This window comes from Geotrypetes seraphini, chromosome 14 (genome assembly GCF_902459505.1).
Source record: "Geotrypetes seraphini chromosome 14, aGeoSer1.1, whole genome shotgun sequence".
NCBI classification, from domain to species: domain Eukaryota; kingdom Metazoa; phylum Chordata; class Amphibia; order Gymnophiona; family Dermophiidae; genus Geotrypetes; species Geotrypetes seraphini.
Window position 1 is genome coordinate 13,162,778 of NC_047097.1, and position 18,736 is coordinate 13,181,513.

Consider the following 18,736-nt stretch of genomic DNA (forward strand, 5'->3'; position numbering starts at 1 on the left):
TTTATTTATGTATTTATATACCACTTATAGCCTAAGTGGCTTACATTCAGGTACTCAAGCATTTTCATGAAAACCATTCTGAACTGCCCTGGGAGAACGGTATAGAAAATTGAATAAATATAGATGCTGCCTTAATCAGGCTACCTACCCCTTCAGAGACAGTAGTTGTGAGTTAAAGAAATTGCTGAGAAAGGTCATTATGAGAACAAGATACAGTATTTAAGAACATAAGAATTGCCGCAGTGGTCCATCATGCCCAGCAGTCTGCTCACGCGGTGACCCTCTGGTCAAAGACCAGCACCCTAACCAAGACTAGCTCTACCAGCATACGTTCTTGTTCAGCAGGAACTTGTCTAACTTTGTCTTGAATTCCTGGAGGGTGTTTTCCTCTATAACAGCCTCCGGAAGAGCGTTCCAGCTTTCTACCACTCTCTGGATGAAGAAGAACTTCCTTACGTTTGTATAGAATCTATCCCCTTTCAACTTTAGAGAGTGCCCTCTTGTTCTCCCTACCTTGGAGAGGGTGAACAACCTGTCCTTATCTACTAAGTCTATCCCCTTCAGTACCTTGAATGTTTCGATCATGTCCCCTCTCAATCTCCTCTGTTCGAGGGAGAAGAGGCCCAGTTTCTCTAATCTTTCGCTGTACGGCAGCTCCTCCAACCCCTTAACCATCTTTGTCGCTCTTCTCTGGACCCTTTCGAGTAGTACCGTGTCCTTCTTCATGTACGGTGACCAGTGCTGGATGCAGTACTCCAGGTGAGGGCGCACCATGGCCCGGTACAGCAGCATGATAACCTTCTCTGATCTGTTCATTATCCCCTTCTTTATCATTCCTAGCATTCTGTTTGCCCTTTTTGCCACTGCCACACATTGTGTGGACGGCTTCATCGACTTGTCGATCAGAACTCCCAAGTCCCTTTCCTGGGAGGTCTCTCCAAGTACCACCCTGGACATTCTGTATTCGTGCATGAGATTTTTGTTACCGACATGCATCACTTTACACTTATCCATGTTGAACTTCATCTGCCATGTTGATGCCCATTCCTTGAGCCTGGTTATGTCACTTTGTAGATCTTCGCAATTCCTCTGCGTCTTCACTACTCTGAATAACTTCATGTCGTCCGCAAATTTAATCGCCTCGTTCATCGTACCTATGTCCAGATCATTTATAAAGATGTTAAAGAGCATGGGTCCAAGCACCGAGCCCTGCGGCACCCTACTGGTGACTCTCTTCCAGTCCGAGTATTGTCCATTTACCCCCACTCTCTGTTTCCTATGCTCAAGCCAGTTTTTAAAAACAGTGTTGTCTCTTGTTGCCTGTTGAACGCTCCTGAGCTGTAACAGACCAGTACAAAAACTGGTTGCTTATATTTTTACAGCAAACAACAGAAATCACTCCATTGAAAACAAACCACTAAGTGCCAAGAATAATTATACTAAGCGAAAGAAAAAGCCTCAGACTAATGGAGAGGTATACCCACACTCTTCCACTCAAGCATCATAGACAACAAAATTTTGCATAAAGTAAGTAATGGCAGGTAAGAGCATAAAAATAGCCAAAAAACGTGACGCTATGAGCGGATGAGGACGTGTTCCTGATCGGCTCCGGGCCCCTACTCTTCCGAATGGAGTATTAACGCACTGTATTACACTCTGGTCGGTAATTCTAGCAGTGATTGTGTTTGGGAACTCATGGACAGATACTTAACTTGATCTCAGGAGGCAGCGTGCATGAAATCTGATCGTAAGGACCGGGATCGCCCGAAGCTTGGGGAGCCTAAGATGGCGGCCGTGTCGGGCATCGCAGTGTCGGAGTTTACAGATACGGTGCTTAATGATATTAAAACTGCGGTGTCTCAGGTCTTGGGGCCACAAATGGAGACCCTGGCCACACAAATGACCCATCTGGAACAACTTCTGACAGATACTGCAGCCCGTACTACTGACCTGGAACAACAGGTGTCCACAGCGGAGGACACGTTTAACTCCCATGAATTGAACCTTGCAGCCCTGCAGGAAACGGTGAAACTTCAGGCAGATAAACTTGACGACCTTGAAAATAGGTCCTGCCAAAGTAATTTTCGTTTTTGGGCGTCCCGGAAATAATTCTGGGATGCGCGTCTGCTAACTGAGTTGGAAGGCTGGTTGGAATCGGAGTTTTCGAACACATCGGCTCTTGGTCCCTTTTGCCTAGAAAGGGCCCATCGTCTTGGCGCACAGCCTGCTCGAGATTCCCGACCACGTGTGGTGATTGCCAAATTTCTGAATTACCAGCACAAAATGGATGTTCTGCGCCAATACAGAGCTAAGCGAGATTCTTTGCAACTTAAAGGCTGTTATCCGCATTAGCCAAGACTACTCGGCAGCCCTTACTGATCAGAGAAAGGCTTTTTATCCTCTTTGCGCAAAGCTGGTGGAGCTTAAACAACGCTTTTTGTTTGTCTATCCTGCCTTATTGAAGATCCAGCATGATGGAGCTTGGCATTCCTTCACTGTGGCTACTGAGGCCGCGGACTATATTAATGTAACTCTTAGCTCTTCTGTAGAGCCTACGTGACCATGCCCTAGCTCCTGTGGCCTTTGGCCTTTGGCTAGGGTTGCTTTGCTTAGTCCACACTGTTTATGTGTTTTGTTATACTGCTCATTTATGCTATTGATAGTATAACTGTTCAGGGAGGAGTGGGGACACCATATGGTGTCAACTTCGGATCTCCTGCATATTCCATCGGGGATATGTTTTTTGGGATTGTTTGGGATTTGGGTTGGGGTGGGGTTTGGGAATTTGGACAGGAACAGTCTACGGGTTTGCTGTTCTGGGAATTGTTACTCATTATGTTTTGTTTGAGCTATTGTTTTTTGAGCATGAGTTTTATGTTCTGTTTTTTTGCTGGGGATCCTCTGGTGCGCACTTGGATGGGGCTGGGCACCTGGGTGCAGGCTAGGTATCACAAGTTCTGTATGTATTGTTCGTTTGGTGCCCCTGGGTGAGCACACGCTTCGTATTGTTTCCTGGAACATTTCTGGTATAACGTCCCCGATCAAACGAACAAAGCTTCTGAGACAGTTGAAGCATCACCATGCCGATCTGACTTGCCTACAAGGAACTAAATTAACTGAGGAGGAACATAGAAAACTGCAGAGGGGCTGGATAGGCTCTGTATTTTTTGCTTCTTCTCAAGGGAAAAAAGCAAGGGTATGTTTACTGGTTCGTAAAGGTTTGAAGTGTGCCATCACCTTACACCATCAAGACCCCCAGGGTAGATGTTTACTGCTCCATATTTCCTTGCAGGGCATAAATTTTCAGTTGCTGATTACCTATGGCCCCAACACCTACTCTCAGACCTACTTTAATTCCCTAGTTAATCTTTTGGACACTTCTCTACCGCTCATTGTGGCAGGGGACCTTAATCAGGTTCTTGATGCTTCACTTGACCGTTCCAGTTCTACTGTTCTCTCCACTGGCACTCTTACTAAAGGTGTGCCCTTTCTTTGTAAGTTCCTGGGTTTGGTGGACCCCTGGAGGTTACTCCATCCTTTTGAACAGGACTATACTCATCAATCTCGAGCCCATTGGACTTTTTCACGTTTAGACTATCTTCTGGTTTCAGAATCCCTGTTCCCCCGGATAATGGTGGCTGTTATTGGCCCTCTGGAAGTGTTTGACCATTGTCCTATTTGGTTGGATGTGGCCTGGGATGCCCATCCTCTGGGGTCCCCTAGGTGGTGTTTTCCCTCATACCTCCAGGATGATCCTGATTTTTCCGACTATTTGCGTAGAAACTGGGATGATTATCTCTTGACTAATGGCCAACATCCATCTAACCCAGGTCTTTTTTGGGATATGGCCAAGGTTGTTATTAGGGGGCTATTATAGCTTATACGACAGCCCGTCGAAAACGTATATCAAGTGGCATTATTAGATTGGAAAAACAGTATACCCATCTGAAAGCTAGATATTTGCAACATCCTACTCCCGCTTTGCGGGAGGACCTTTACATGACACAGGTGGCCCTCAGTGCTCAATGCATGACCGTACCAAGAGATCGCTTTTATATAGAAAATATAAATTTTATCGTTATAGGAACAAGACGGGTAGAATGCTAGCCATTTTGACCAAGAACTGGCAGGACAATAGATATATTTCATGGATTAAGAAGGACCAGGGCTCTCACTGCACGAAGCCCGCTGATATTGTGGACGCCTTTTATCGTCACGTTTCGACATTTTATGCTAGTCCGGATCCTTATTGTGATCCAGATAGCCTAGACAATTTGGAAGATGCGGGTATGCTGAAATTCACGGACCTGCAGAGAACGGCTTTGAATCAACATTTCCAGGGCACGGAGATCCAAAAAGCGATAAAGAACTTATGCTCTTATACAGCTCCGGGCCCTGACGGGTTTTCGGCCGAATTTTATAAAATGCTATCTCTGCAGGTGTGTGAGCCACTTATGGGTTATTATGTTCAGGCTTTGGAGGCCGGTGTGTTTCCCCGTTACGCTAATGAAGCCACTATTACATTGCTACCGAAGCTTGGTAAACCTAGGGATGAGGTTGAATCTTACCATCCCATTTCTCTCATTAATGTGGATCTCAAAATCTTGGCTTGCCTACTGGCGAATCGCCTGACGCCTCTACTACCACTTGTAATATCCCCCGAGCAAGTTGGTTTTGTACAGTCTTGAATGTCCGGCGGGCATTGTTAGCTATGTCTAGAGCGCAATCTACTCAAACGGGTATTCTTGTGAGCTTGGACGCAGCTAAGGCGTTTGACCAAGTTCATTGGCCTTATCTTTTCCAGGTCTTGGAATATGTGGGTATTGGGGGTTGGTTTATGTCCGCCTTGCGAGCGCTATATTCAGCCTCGTTGGCCTCTGTTTTAGTGAATGGGGTCCTCACGCGATCCTTTGCAGTTGGTAGAGGGACGCGTCAGGGTTGCCCTTTATCTCCCTTGCTCTTTTTACTATACTTGGAGCCCCTTATTTGCACCATTCATAGGGATGATGGATTGGTTGGGCTACCGGAGAGCTCTTCTCAATTGAGAGTGTTAGCCTTTGCAGATGACTTACTGCTTGCTTGCCCTGGCTCGACTGCAGCGCTCTCTGTTGAGAGCTCTGGAGCTTCTGGATGAGTTCCATCTCTTTTCTGGGTTGACGCTGAACAAGCAAAAATCTCTGGCACTCCCTTTACAATTAGCGGTCCGTGACACCTGGTCGGGAACTTTTCCTTTGGGATGGGCCTCCTCTTCCATTCGCTATTTAGGAATTCTTATACCTCGGGACTTGACTATCCTTTATTCTCTTAATGTACTTCCCATGCTTACAAAAACAGGACAGCGAGTGCAGGCTTGGCGTTCTTATCCCTTGACCCTTCTTGGTAGAATCGCTTTGTATAATATGATGGTGATCCCTCAATGGCTTTATCTTCTTCAAACATTACCTTTACTTCTCCAGCGCTGTCACCTTCGGTTACTTCATAGATCTTTGCTTTTGATTTTGTGGGGAGGTAAACGATCCAGGATTCCTTTAAATACTCTCACATTACCTATTGCTCAAGGGGGTCTTGGGTTAATGCATTTGGGCAGACTTAATGTTGCCTGTGAACTTAGGCATGTGAATGATTGGTTCTATGGGTCTACTCATTTTTCAGCCACTGGGGTAGAATGTCTTGCTTTTGCACCATATCATTTTAGCTATTTACTTCATGTGAAGCGCCTGCCCCCACGAGCTCAGTCTTATGGGGACATGTTCTTACTCCCCTTACGAAAAATTTTGAAGCATATTTGTACACAATTGGCTATTCGGTTTGATGTGACATCGTATTTGCCTCTCACTGGCAATGGGGACTTTATCCCTGGCATGAGTCATGGATCTCTCAACCTGTGGTCTCGGAAGGGTCTGTTATATCTGTTTCAAGTATTACAGTCTGATGGTACACTACAATCCTATCAGATGTTCCGTGAATCCTCTACTTTGGGAGCTGGGGACTGGCTTTCTTATAGACAATTGCAACATTATGTTCATTCTCTCCCTAGCACGGCTTTATCTGATGAGGGTTAATGGAGTGTGCAGACTCGAAGGGCTATGGCCCTTTTCTGCCGTCATCTTTCTATGAGATTCAAGAAAAACTGTCCAAATCTTTCTGTTTGTCCGCACAGGTGCCTATACCATTGCGTTTTCATCACCGATTTCTACAGGAGCTGGCTGAAGATTTGGACTATGCTTATTTGGCCACCAAATGGACTCAGGATTTACAATTGCAAATTTCTGTGGCCATGCTGAAGCGGAGTGTGAAGCTGGGGGCCAAATTCTTGGTCTCTGCCGTGGAAAAGGAATGATATTATAAATTATTGGTGAAGGCCTATTTTGTGCCTGTTAGAGCATATAGAGCGCATATTAGCCCTACGGACAGTTGTCCTCAGTGTGCGGCCCCCAGCGCTACACTAGGTCACATGTTCTGGTTGTGCCCTGGCATTTGGGCCTATTGGAAACGTATTTGCCTGCACATTAAATCTATATGGAATTGTTCTTGGGTACCCACGGACACCTTTCTTTTCACCTTAAAACTTTCTTTGGTCCCAGTTCAACTGGGTGCTGCTGCATTTGTCCATAAAGCTATCTTCACGGGACTTAAAACTATCCTGCAATACTGGCTGTCCCCATGCACTCCCACGGTGTCGCACTGGCGGCCTCAAATGATCCAGTTGGCGGGGTGTGAGCGCCAGGCTATCATTGCTATGGACTCCAGGCCCGGCTCCATGTTTCTGCGCTGCTGGTTGCCTTTTTCTTCTACTTTGACACCTGCTGCACGCAGTAGACTCTTGAACTAACTTCTTTTGGCATGCTCACTTTCTATTGTACATTGAATTTTGAAGTAGCTGTTCCCGGGGTGGGGGAGGGAGGTTTGTATAGTTCCAATGTTTTCAGGTATGCTTGTTATATTATTTGTTTCAAACTTAATAAAACAGATTTAAACATAAAAATAGCCAAAAATAAATACTGTTGTAGAAAACCCACTATTAGCAAGGAAGCACAGCCAGGCCGACGATCGTTTCGTGGCAAACGGCCACTGCCTCAAGGCCTTAACAAAACTCCAGGCTATCCTGCAATAACAAGTATACCAAATATAAGGTTATAATTACTCTCCTGCAAAATATAAAGAAAAAGTCCAGAAAACTTTCCTTTACTCACGCTGATTTTTCCACTTCCCCGATTCTTTCTCTCCCTGCCCCCTCCCCCCAAGCCATCATGATGGCGAATACAAGTGCTAGGCCCACAAGCCTTCCCCTCGTCAACATCCACGTATGTGCAGGGGCCCTCCATATGGGCCCTGAGATGCTAGTAGGGGGTGCCAGCAGGGAAGAGGGCCGGAGAGGCACTGGCGCCAGCTGATTGCCTACAGCAGTGTTTCTCAACTACTTCAAGCTAAGTAACCCCTAAGTCTAACAAATATTAACTGAGTACCCCAACCACAGACCTCCCTAGGCCCACCCAAGCTCTGCCCCAGATCCCATCCCCTTTACTAATTGTAATGCAATTTTTTCATTCATTTTTCATATACACACAATAGATACACAGTAGATACACAATATACACAGCAGATATAAATTCTGAAAACTGTCACATTTCAATCACTATATTGAAAATAAAATCATTTTACCTACCGGAGATCCTCTGCAGGCTGCTGTAATTAGCTTTAAAGGTGAGACCGGGAGGCCAGGGGGGAAGCCGAAGGACGCTAGAGAGAAGAGGGAAACATGCAGGCCTTTGGTGAATCGGGCAGCGCTGGTGCTGTACCGCGTAGGGAAGTCAGCTGGCAGGCGCCTATCTTCCTCCACAGTGTGCTGCGGCATATTTAGAATCTCAGGAGGCACACTAGTGTGCCTCGGCACACAGTTTGAGATATACTGGTATAAAGGAAAGATCAGTATATTAAAAACAGCTGTAGTGAGGGAATGAGAAAAGACATAAGAACAGCAACCACTAGAAAATGAATTATTAGACAGAGGAAAGCAGAAAAGACAAAATGGGACCAACATAACATACAAATAAAATGTCCAGACAACAAAGATAGAAAATAGTGTTTTATTTAAATATATTAACTGGAATATGTTAGCTTTGGGTTATGAGTGTCACAGCAGATAACCAATGGCTTACCAGATAGCAGATGGGGGAGGGGAAGGTGAGCCCAGGGTCCAAAGTGGGTGGGTACTAAATTTTCTAACCACCCTTCCACATGTTCCTTGCCCAAATGCAAATTACAAATACCTAAGCTGGTGGGAATCCCAAAGCGCTGCCAGCGGGAGACTTCTTCCTCCAGTTCAGCAGCCAGAGCGGGCTAGGACATGCTCCTTTGTAGCAAAGTTAAGAAAGCAAGCCAGGTCCGGTCGGGGCCTCTGATCCCCATCTCTCCTGGGGCCCACGCGGTGGGCCCGTTCGATCAGGTCTCCAAACAGGAGCGAAGATCGACGTCGTAAACCGTGCTAGGCAACCCTATAAAGCGCAAATTATTTCTTTGACTTCGATTTTCATGGTCATCGAGTCTTTCCAATAGAGTCGCCTTAGCAGTCTCCAGGACCCGGATCCGCTCCTAGAAATTGGCCGCGCAATCCTCCTGCTGGGCCACCCAGTCCTCGGCCCGCTGGATACGACCCAAGTGAGTTTCCAGGGTCTCCCTGAAATCCTCCATAAATGTTTAAATTTTGGCCAGCCGTTCTTCCATGACCAAGGTGAGAGATTTAGTCAGTTCTTGAATGGCAGCTTCTTGAATAGTAAACATGGGTACCGCATGGCCCTCCGCCATTTTAAGATCTGTCTGCCTCACCTTCCCGTGGGTGTCCCGCTGCATTTTAGCGGTCATAGCAGGTATTAAGCGCTCTAGAGAAATATTCCCCACGTGCCGATCAACACCCGAGGGTCGCTAGGGTGCAGGAGAGCTGATTGCAAAAGGAAGGTTAGGGCAGAAAAGCAAAATTAGTTTGGCATGGGCCGGAGCTGCAAAGAGGTACGTCCGTTCAGGAACACGGCATCATGTGACCCCCCCCCCCCCTCTTTTTAAGGTTGAAACAGAAAATAGATGGAGTAAGATCTGTGAGTAGGGTGGATGGTCTATGCACTGAAACCCGAACTGTCAAAACATCCATTGTATTGCCAGGCTTGTGAGCAGGTATATTGTCCTGCAATAAAAAATCTTTCCAGAGCTTCCCTCTCTGTTTTCTTTTAATGCCTCCTTTAATTGGCACAGCAAGTTATAGTAGCATTCTGCGTTAACTGTTTGGCCCCTTGGATGATAGTTGATCATTACAACACCTTCCTGATCCCAAAACATTGTAGCCATAACCTTTCCTGCTGACTTTTGGATCTTGAATTTCCTTGGCCTTGGAGAACCCGAGTGCTGCCATTGTCTCAGGATCATAGCGGTGTAACCATGTTTCATCAACAGTAACTAGTTCTAGAAGGTTGGCACCAGCTCGCTGAAAATGCTGCAAAATCAACTTGGTAGTGTCCGTTTGATGTTGTTTCTCGTCAGCATTCAGACATTTAGGCACCTACTTGGCTGACAGCTTCTCAATACAGTTAACCAGAACTCTCAACCAACCAGAAAAAAAATTGTCTCCCATGCTCCTCAGACAACATCCAAAGTTGTGCTCCTGACTCAACACACCCTCTCCCTCCTCAAGCCCTAGAGGCATCAGCAGCAGAGGAAAGGCCCTAATGGGGCTGGCCAGAAGCTGCTTGTTTACCGGCACTTCCTCCGCTTGACGGCTGCTGCTACTACTTCAGGTGAGTGAGGAAGGGGTTGTCATGACCGGCTCTACTGCTTTAGGAACAAAGGGAGGGGCTGGCTCTACTGCTTCAGGAGGGAGTGGGGGGAGAAGGGGGAAGAGAAAGTGGGGGAGAAAGTAACCCAAAAAGAAAGGAAGAACAGATGCTGGACCTACAAGTGGGGGTATGATAGAATGAGATGGGAAGGGAGACAAAACTATTTTTACTGTAACTCTCAAGCAATCAGAAATGACAGTTATCTGGCATCTATCAATCCCCATGGGTGCCGGATAGCTAAGAGTCTACTGTACCCAGCTGCTTGTGAATTATACACCAAACACGTTTCCTGAATATCTGTAATAGCTCAACAATTGTTTTAGCTGATATTTGCTGATCTGCCAAAATCAGGTCATGGTCAACAATTTCAGGAACTGACACCATTTGAGGCCTCCCAGACCTTGCTGCATCTCGACACTTGGAAAGTTTGCACACAACTTCTTCACTGTGGAGTATGATGGGCATTTGTCACTCAATGTTTGCATCATACATTCATGGATTTCCTTTGGAGTTTTCTTCTGCAGGAATAGGAACTTCTTGATGGCTCAGAGTTCCACACTTCTTGTTGACATGGTTCAATAAATGATCTGAAACAATGTAAAAACAAAGCATTACGATTCTGCAAATTGGTACTTTTCTAAATAAAATAACACTCTTTTCAGCTATAGTGGAAAAATAATGCTCAGAATTTAGGAAGTTAGTTGGGCTGAAAAATTTTCAGCATCCTCTGGTATTAGCTCCACAGCTCTTCAGTATCTCTCCTCTCTCCCTCCCCATAAAAAAACCTGTTCATCAGGTAAGTCTCTCTTATCTGTACTCTTCTCCTCTATGGCCAATTCCAGACTCCCTCTTCTACTTTGCTGCATCATATGTCTGGAACAAACTGCCTGACTAGATAGTCAAACTCCAGCCTCTGGCAGGATTCAAAAGCCCACGTCCTTGAAGTTGCTTTCAATTCCAAACTCCAACCAACCTGTTAAACATCAATATCTGTCTTATTCTCTCTGTAATTTCCCCCACCTGAGCACTGTATATTAATGCACCCTCTCGTCCAGTTTATTTGTCTTGACTATGTCTAGTAGCGCTATGGAAATGATAAGTACAGTAGTAGTAGGACAAGCTCGTAGAGAACCCCTCAGGCAAGACTTCCTCGCCTCTTTCCCCTGCACACAAGGACTTGGACGATATTTCCTCCCAGACCGCAGAACCTGTGACTAACGTCATAGTAAAGACAGAGTTCAGTGGCGCACGTCGGTTATACACAGTTCCATAAAGCTTGCTCGGTGCATGGCCACAGTAACGTGAACACCCCCCCCCCCCCCCACACACTAGCGGAGGGGAGCGTGACGTAAGAAGCCATTGAAGACTGCTGCGTGACAGCGAGGGTAGTCCGAGGCGTCACGAGCAAGAGCAGGGGAAGCTGGCCGAGAAGAGCGGCGCCAGGCGTTCGGGCAGTCCCTCACGCCGTCCAAATGGTCGCGAGGAGGCTGGCGCGCGGAGATTAGCGTCTGGGGCTTCCTGACGTTCCTGCGCAACGCTCCCCGCGCCTTCGCCAGCCAAAGAAATCGAAGAAGGGGCAGTGTTCAGGGCTTGAGCTCCCCGCTCGGGATGGCGTCGTTTGTAGATGTTTTCGGGCTGCCGGCCCATGAGGTGAATAGCAAAATTTGTAGTGGTGTTCTTTCTGGTTTCGCTTCTTTCCGCGAGCCGGGCCAAGAGCGTTTGGAGTTTAGTCCTCCTGGACTCGAGGCCCAGGAACTGGTGCCGGTGTTGTAGAGAGGCTGAAAAGGTTGGCGCTGGGGGGGAGGAGGTAGAGAGTAGGTGGAGAGGCTCAGTGTGACTTTGAACAATAGTATGGAAATCTGAGGTATTTACAAGATATTTGAAGGTTTCCACTCTTGCAAGATCAGTATATGTGCTTTTTGTTGTGCCCAATTCAAAGGCCAACTCCCCCCCACTAAAACAAGGAAATAATTCTAACCTTTCTATTGGACTAACTTAATACTTTGACTTTTCTGTACTGACCGGAGGAAGGAGATTTTAACCTAGAGATTCAACATTACAGTAGAAGTCCAAAAATCCGGACTGCTCGGGATTGGGCGAGTTCGGATTTTCCAGATTCTCAGGCAGTACTTTAAAATTTCAAATGTAAGGCATAAAGGAGAGATGAACAAGCCAGTTTTGTTGATATACTCATTAATAAATGCAGAATGCTTCATTTATCAAAATTTACAGGAAATGATGTAAAGAAACTTAAATACTGTATTATGTCTCATTGAATTAGACCATATTAGGAGAGTTATTGAAAACATAGGTATTCTACTGTAAAATATGTTTTGAATGATTTTTTTTTCCTTGTGTGTTTGTAACATTTAATGTAAAAGCTTCAGCATCACCATCTCTCACCAAGAATCCAGATTTGGGGCAGTTCAGATTGCAATTTTAAAGGGTCTGGTTTTCTGGCATCTGGATTGTTGGACTTGTACTGTAATTGCGCTTAATACAACACAAAAAAAGGATGTAAGATAAAATCTTTTTACATTTTATTTTATATTATTAATGGATTAAGTAGATGTTCTAAGAATGTTGAAATACATTTAAGCCCTAAGGCCAGAGTTAGTGTTGTGTGTTATGTGTAACTATTGTTTTTGAAAACACTATTGAACAAACATCATTCCAGGATAAACAGATTTTAACAGTTCAGTTATGCTGTCACTGGAATGATAACAAGATACTTTTTATTCAATGTAAAATTGAGAAGGATGCATTTTTTAATATGCAAATACAATTTATTTATGTCTTATCGTTTATGCCCTTGCTTTTTGCTTGCCAATCCTCCCATTCTGGTGGATCTTGTCTGTGTCTTATTTCTTGGGGTAGAGTCTCAAAATGGGTTATTTTTCAACATCTTGTGCAGTCCATAGTTGTGGGTAAAGGAAAGAAAAAACACTTACTCTGCTTATGGAAAATCCAGGAGTATCAACCAAAAAGTATTTCTAAGATCAGCAGTATATTCAGGGCAGGATTAATTCTACGAGGGCCCCTAGGCACACAAGTACACTGGGCCCCCCAGGCCCTGGCCCTGCCCCACCCATACTCTGCCTCTGCTCTGCCTCCATTTATCTGTTTTTTTATTTACTTCCACCTGTATTTCTTTTTTTAAAATTCTAAACAAAGATTAGCATACCAATGCACAGTTTTTCTTCTATGCAACCCCAAACATCTCTGAACAAATCCCCCTTCCTTCCCATCTACTTACCCGGGACATTAACTCTGAACCCTTTCAATACGTATATAAAAGTGTTCAAATATATTGTAAAGCAGTAATACTATCTGAAATATAAGGCTATATTAATAACCAAGTTTACAATGCCTCTCAACTGCCTCACTCTGTCGACCAACTATAACCCATATCTATAATAATAAAATGCTAGCCTGCGCATGCGCACTTGCGACGCGTGTTCCCTGATCCCTGTTCTGTTGCGCTGTGCCAGCTTAATGCGCATGCGCGCATACTACGTCAACTGACACGCGTCACAAGTGCGGGACTGCAGCCAGCCAACGATCGCCTCCACAGCGGAAGGACTAGACCCAGCGCTGGACATCCTGCTCTCCTGTCGGCTCCTCTCACGAGCCGCACCAGCGTCGGAGAAGGCTTCCGATGCTGGCGGGAATCGAGAGGAGCCGCGGCGCACTTCAAGGGGCGGGAAGAGAAGCGAAAAAAAGTCCAGCTGATACTTTCTTCGCGGGCCCCAATCCAAACGCCGATTCAAGCAGCGTGTGCAGCACTCTCCACACGCTGCTTCGGGGCCTTCTACTGCCCTGATTTGCTCTGCCGCGTCTCTGATGATGTCATCAGGGATGTGCCAGAGTAAATCAGGGCAGTAAACGGCCCCGAAGCAGTGTGTGGAGAGTGCTGCACACGAAAAGTCACCGTGCCTCAGAGCGGCCTGCGAGGTTCCTTACAGCCGGTAGGCTGTTTTAAAGAAGAGGAGGAGCAGGTAAGAGGGTCAGGGGGAGAAAGTAAGGAGTGCTGCTGGACAGGGGGAGCAGGGAAGAGGAACAGAGGAGCAGGTAAGGAGTGCTGCTGGACAGGGGCAGGTAAAAGGAAGGGAGAAGGCCTACTGCTGGACAGGTGGAACAGGCAAGGGGTGATGGTGGACAGCCGAGTAAAGAGAGAGACAGAAAGCGGCCAAGGAGAGAAAGAAAAAAAGACACACACATCTATTCTAGCACCTGGCTAAAGAGAGAAAAAGAAATAAAACCACACACATATATTCTAGCACCCGTTAATGTAACGGGCTATAAAACTAGTGTATATATATACAACCAAATCTGTAACTCCTCTAGTACGTTCCACTCCATGTATGCTAACTTGTAACAAAACAACAAGGCAAGCAGTCCAAAGAATCCAACATGAAACAAAAGATCGACATACAATAAGGAAATTCAAATCAGGTTTATTCAAGGTACTCCCAAGAACCGTGTTCGATGCATTTCGCCAAACAAGACTAGTCAATGCTAACAGAAAACCATGTCTTTCATACACACAGAACACAGATACACCCTCACCCAGTATGGAATAAGTACCGTATTTTCACTCATATACCGCGCACCCATGTAAAACGCGCACACGGGTATACCGTGCGGGGAACACAAATTTATGTAATAAAATGTTAATATAGCGCGCACACGCGTATACCGTGCATGCTAAAACCTCCTCCCGCCTATTCTGAACCGGCATCCTCCCCCCCGCTCGCGTCACCCCCCCTCCCCCGCGATCCTACATCCCCCCCAGCACCGCAAATACAACTCTTACCCGATTGGGCACCAGCACCAATGCACAGCATGTGCCAGTGCCAGTGCCCAAAGATCCTCCCTCATTGGGCTGGGCTGGGCCGGGCGGTGCGCGAGAGATCCTCCTTCTTCCTCTGCCGGGCTGGACTAGGCTTTGAGCATTTGCGCATGCTCAAAGCCTTCTGGTCTCGCTCTCTCCGATATCTAGAGAACGAGACCAGAAGGCTTTGAGCATGCGCAAATGCTCAAAGCCTAGTCCAGCCTGGCAGAGGAAGAAGGAGGATCTCTCTCGCACCGCCCGGCTCAGCCCATCCCAAACCAACGAGGGAGGATCTTCGGGCACTGGCACTAGCACATGCTGTGCATTGGTGCTGGTGCCAGTGCCCAATCGGGTAAGAGTTGTATTTGCGGTGCTGGGGGGGATGTAGGATTGCGGGGGAGGGGGGGTGATGCGAGCTGGGGGGGGGGGAGAATGCCATTTCGCAGGGAGAATGCCGGATCAGAATGTAAAAAAAAAATTGTAAAACGCGCTCACACGTATAACGTGCATGGTTTGTAAAATCGTGTATAACGCGCGCGTTATATGCATGAAAATACGGTAATCACAAACTAAAAAAAGAAATATGTAGATAAAGAACAAGAAATTGCAAAAGCATCAAAAGGTTTCAAAGGTTTTAGGAGTGTACCTCTTGATCTCGGAGCATTTTTCAAGCTCACACATTTTTCCCTCTTGACAGACTTTTGCCTCTCTCCTCTTTATTAATCATTCAGTTATATTCTAGCTTCTGGGCATAAGCCAAGACCTGAACTCTCCTCTCACTATATTTCGAAAGCTCCAATCTCTCTTTCTCTTTTAGTCTCCTCCTCATTTCCTCATTCCCCACTGCTCCTTTTCACTTAGACCATGCACATCAGGCAGCACCCAAGATTTGGACCCCCACCTCCTCTCTCTTTCAGCAGCATCTAGTCCTTTTCCTGTAAGGACTGTAGGCCAGCTTTGCTTGGTTACTTTCTGTTTTCTGAAACTCAGGATCAGGTCTCCCCATTGAGCTATCCCCAATCAGTTTAGTTTCTTTGCAGATCTCTCTCTTTACTCTATACACTTTCCAGGATAGAGCCCTGTGGTGCCCAGCAAGTAGTGGAGAGGGAAGTTGATGGGTACTAGGCCGTGTGGAACCAGGTGAGAACAGCAACAGATATCCCCAAGTCCTGTAGCTGGAGTGAAGACGGGTCACAACATTTCTTTGTCATTCAAAGTTACACGTACATACACTCACTCTCCTCCAGTACAGACCCTCAAACCCAATCATCTAAAACTCGCGGTCCGGGGGCCACATGCGGCCCGCCAGGTACTATTTTGAGGCTCTCGGTATGTTTATCATAATTACAAAAGTAAAATAAAACAGTTTCTTGATCACAAGTCTCTTTAGCTATAAATGACAATATTATTATTAAGACAGCCAAAAGGAAAGATTTATAAACTATAAAGAGTTTTACCTCATGCAAAATTGTAATTTCTTTAATAAGACATTAACTATTTTTTCTGAGGCCCTCCAAGTACCTACAAATCCAAAATGTGGCCCTGCAAAGGGTTTCAGTTTGAGACCACTGCTCAAACCCTTTCTCATAAACACATATTAAGGATGAGTAGCCAAAATTTTTTAACTTCATATCATTTCCTGTGTCTTCTAGGAGAATGTTGATTTTGTTTGGGGAAGGTGGGGGGTTATCTGCTCTTGGAAGGGGGGACCCTGAAAATTATTTTTGGCAACAAAAGGGTGGGGGGGCCCTTAGTCCTGCACCCTCCACACTCCACATAGGTCCCCCAAGCCTACTTGAAACCCTAATGGTCTAGTTCGATGTTGGGACAGGAGCAATGCTCATTCGCTCCTGCCTATGGCTGCAGCCACACTGAATAGGGTGGCCACAATAGTCTCATGTTACTACCAAGACCCCTAGTGGTACTATAAATTTGTGGTAAAATTTGCAACTGCCATATTGGATGCAACTGTGGCCATAGGCAGGAGTGAATGGGCATCATTCCTGCCCCAATTACACCTTCTAGATCATCAGGAATTTAGGGAAGGAGGGGGACAGGAATTAGGGGCCTAGGATGGTTGGGGAGGGCCTTGGCTTGGGGTGTGTGGATCATTGGGCAGCCTCCTGTCATTGGCAAACAAAACCCTACTCATTTTCATTTGCTGGCAGTTGCAGAAGATTGCTTTTAAGGGAAACGTACCTGCCATCCCCATGATCTTTTATTTTCCTGCATCTATCAGTTAACGCTCCTTTCCCCGCGAAGATCTGAACCGGGAGCCCCAGCAGCAGCAGGAAGGCGGGTGTAATGGAGGACTAGAACCCATGAGAGCCGGTGGGGATGGGTTTTGTCTGCCCGCCGTCTTTTCAGACCTGAGCAGAGGCACATGCAGCGGAAGCATGGGCAGCGTCGTCGAGGAGGTTCATTTTCAGAAGGGTCCGACATGGCAGCATTTCCCACAAGCTGCCGGCGTCTGCTGTGAAGTTTTCTCTCTGCCTCGACTTCCTGTTTCCGACAGGGCAAATCGCTGCAGAGAGGGAAAGCTTTGGGGCAGCTGCCGGCAGCTTGTGAGAATGGCTGCCGTGATGGGCCCCTCTGAAAAGGAAAAGATAGCGTTTTAATAAAGCACTTTGGACCGCGGGGCCCCTGGATCTGTGGGGTCCAGGGCAGCTGCCCTGTTTGCTCCCTATAATGCCGGCCCTGGGGCCCCCCTGACAATGTCGGGCCCTAGGCACGTGCCTCTTGGGTCTATCCTTTAATCCGGCCCTGAGTATATTGAAAAGTATTCAGCTAGAGAAGAACAGGGCCTCAAATTATCACACCCTTATAATGTAAAATAACTTGCACGGTTATTAAATAATTAATTTGACTTCCAAAATTTCAACTTGAATTTAAATCTAAATAAACACCTGTAATCGCATATTAATATACAATGTCTATCTAAAATGTTCATGTCTTTTGATTCTGCCCAGAGGAGGCTTTGGTTTGCAAAATTTCATGAATCATTAAGAGAGGAACTGTAAGAATTACCCTTAATACAGCAAAGTAATTTTGCAAAAAGGAGATCTGTTGGGCAGATTTGAAAGAAGAAGAATCTTATACTCTTTAAAAACTTATACAACTTATACAAAACATTACCCGCAAGCTTATTTTTGATCCTTGAAGATATAACCATGTCACGCCTCTTATTTGAACAACATTGTGGCTACGTATTCATAACAGAATCTATTTATAGTGTTGTCTTACTCATAACGTACTTCATACAAGATTACACCGTACTTACCAGTATTTTCTCTTCTCATTCTGCATCAACTGTCTATGGAATTTTTCGAGTATATAAATGCAAGCAATATAAGAACATACCAACAACATCTAACAAGAGAGAGCAGGAAGGTCATTCACAAAGACCAAACTACAACAAAATACCCCAGCAGTATATATATATATATATATATCATAGAAAACCGGTACAGATACTGCTATTACCCAGCACTACACTTCTAAATATAAGCCCAGACAGCTGGAAGGGCTCGGGTCTCAGAAACGGAGCCTACGCGCAGCAGTGACAATCACAAACTGAGGAAAATCAGCGTAGTACAATCGCTCCAACTCCAATCATTGACCCACATGCATATTTTTTAAAGCATTTTTCAAAAAGCAATTAAAACAGCTAACCCACAACCGGGTTGCAAAAAAGAAGTGCAAGCCAGAAACTAAAAATTAAGCAACCAAACTACTTAGCTTTTATGGCTGACTTTGCTGACTTTGCTGATTTGTCTTTATGGAAGAGTGCAGTCACTAGTATAGAAAGACCCACAGAAACCAACCCCTCCCACACACACACTCCAGTGTCAAAAGTTCAATAAAAAAGTTCGAGCTCTAGAGGCCAATCCCTCCCAAACGGGAGCCCAGATTCTCCTGAATTTCCTCCATGACCCAGGACCAGCCCTCCGAACATCCAGATATTCAAATTTCAACAAAGTAAACAATTCATTTCTTCACATAGTAAGGGTAGGCACTTCAGCCTGGCGCCACAACAGAAGGATACACTTCCGGGCCAACAAAGAGGCCTTTTGCAATA

The 18,736-nt window shown here is 45.8% G+C and overlaps 1 protein-coding gene and 2 long non-coding RNA genes across 4 annotated transcripts in view; 1 reads left to right on the plus strand and 2 right to left on the minus strand.

Moving 5' to 3' along the window:
* Positions 1–7,106, minus strand: part of LOC117347966 — a 42,085-nt gene extending 34,979 nt beyond the window's left edge. The window contains exon 1 of the long non-coding RNA XR_004536876.1: positions 7,020–7,106. This is a non-coding gene — a long non-coding RNA (uncharacterized LOC117347966). The remainder of the gene's footprint in view (positions 1–7,019) is intronic.
* Positions 7,107–7,703: 597 nt separating this feature from the next.
* LOC117348026 lies at positions 7,704–10,981 on the minus strand. Its single transcript, XR_004536893.1, has 3 exons — positions 10,845–10,981; positions 10,079–10,411; positions 7,704–7,909 (listed from the first exon to the last, which is right to left on the minus strand). It is a non-coding gene; the product is annotated as an uncharacterized LOC117348026 (long non-coding RNA).
* Positions 10,982–11,342: 361 nt separating this feature from the next.
* The window catches only part of NEDD4 (NEDD4 E3 ubiquitin protein ligase), a 319,682-nt gene continuing 312,288 nt past the window's right edge, over positions 11,343–18,736 (plus strand). For both annotated transcript variants that reach the window (XM_033919613.1, XM_033919614.1), the window contains exon 1: positions 11,343–11,474. In XM_033919613.1, the coding sequence (XP_033775504.1) occupies positions 11,433–11,474 (42 nt within the window). In that variant the 5' untranslated portion in view covers positions 11,343–11,432. The remainder of the gene's footprint in view (positions 11,475–18,736) is intronic.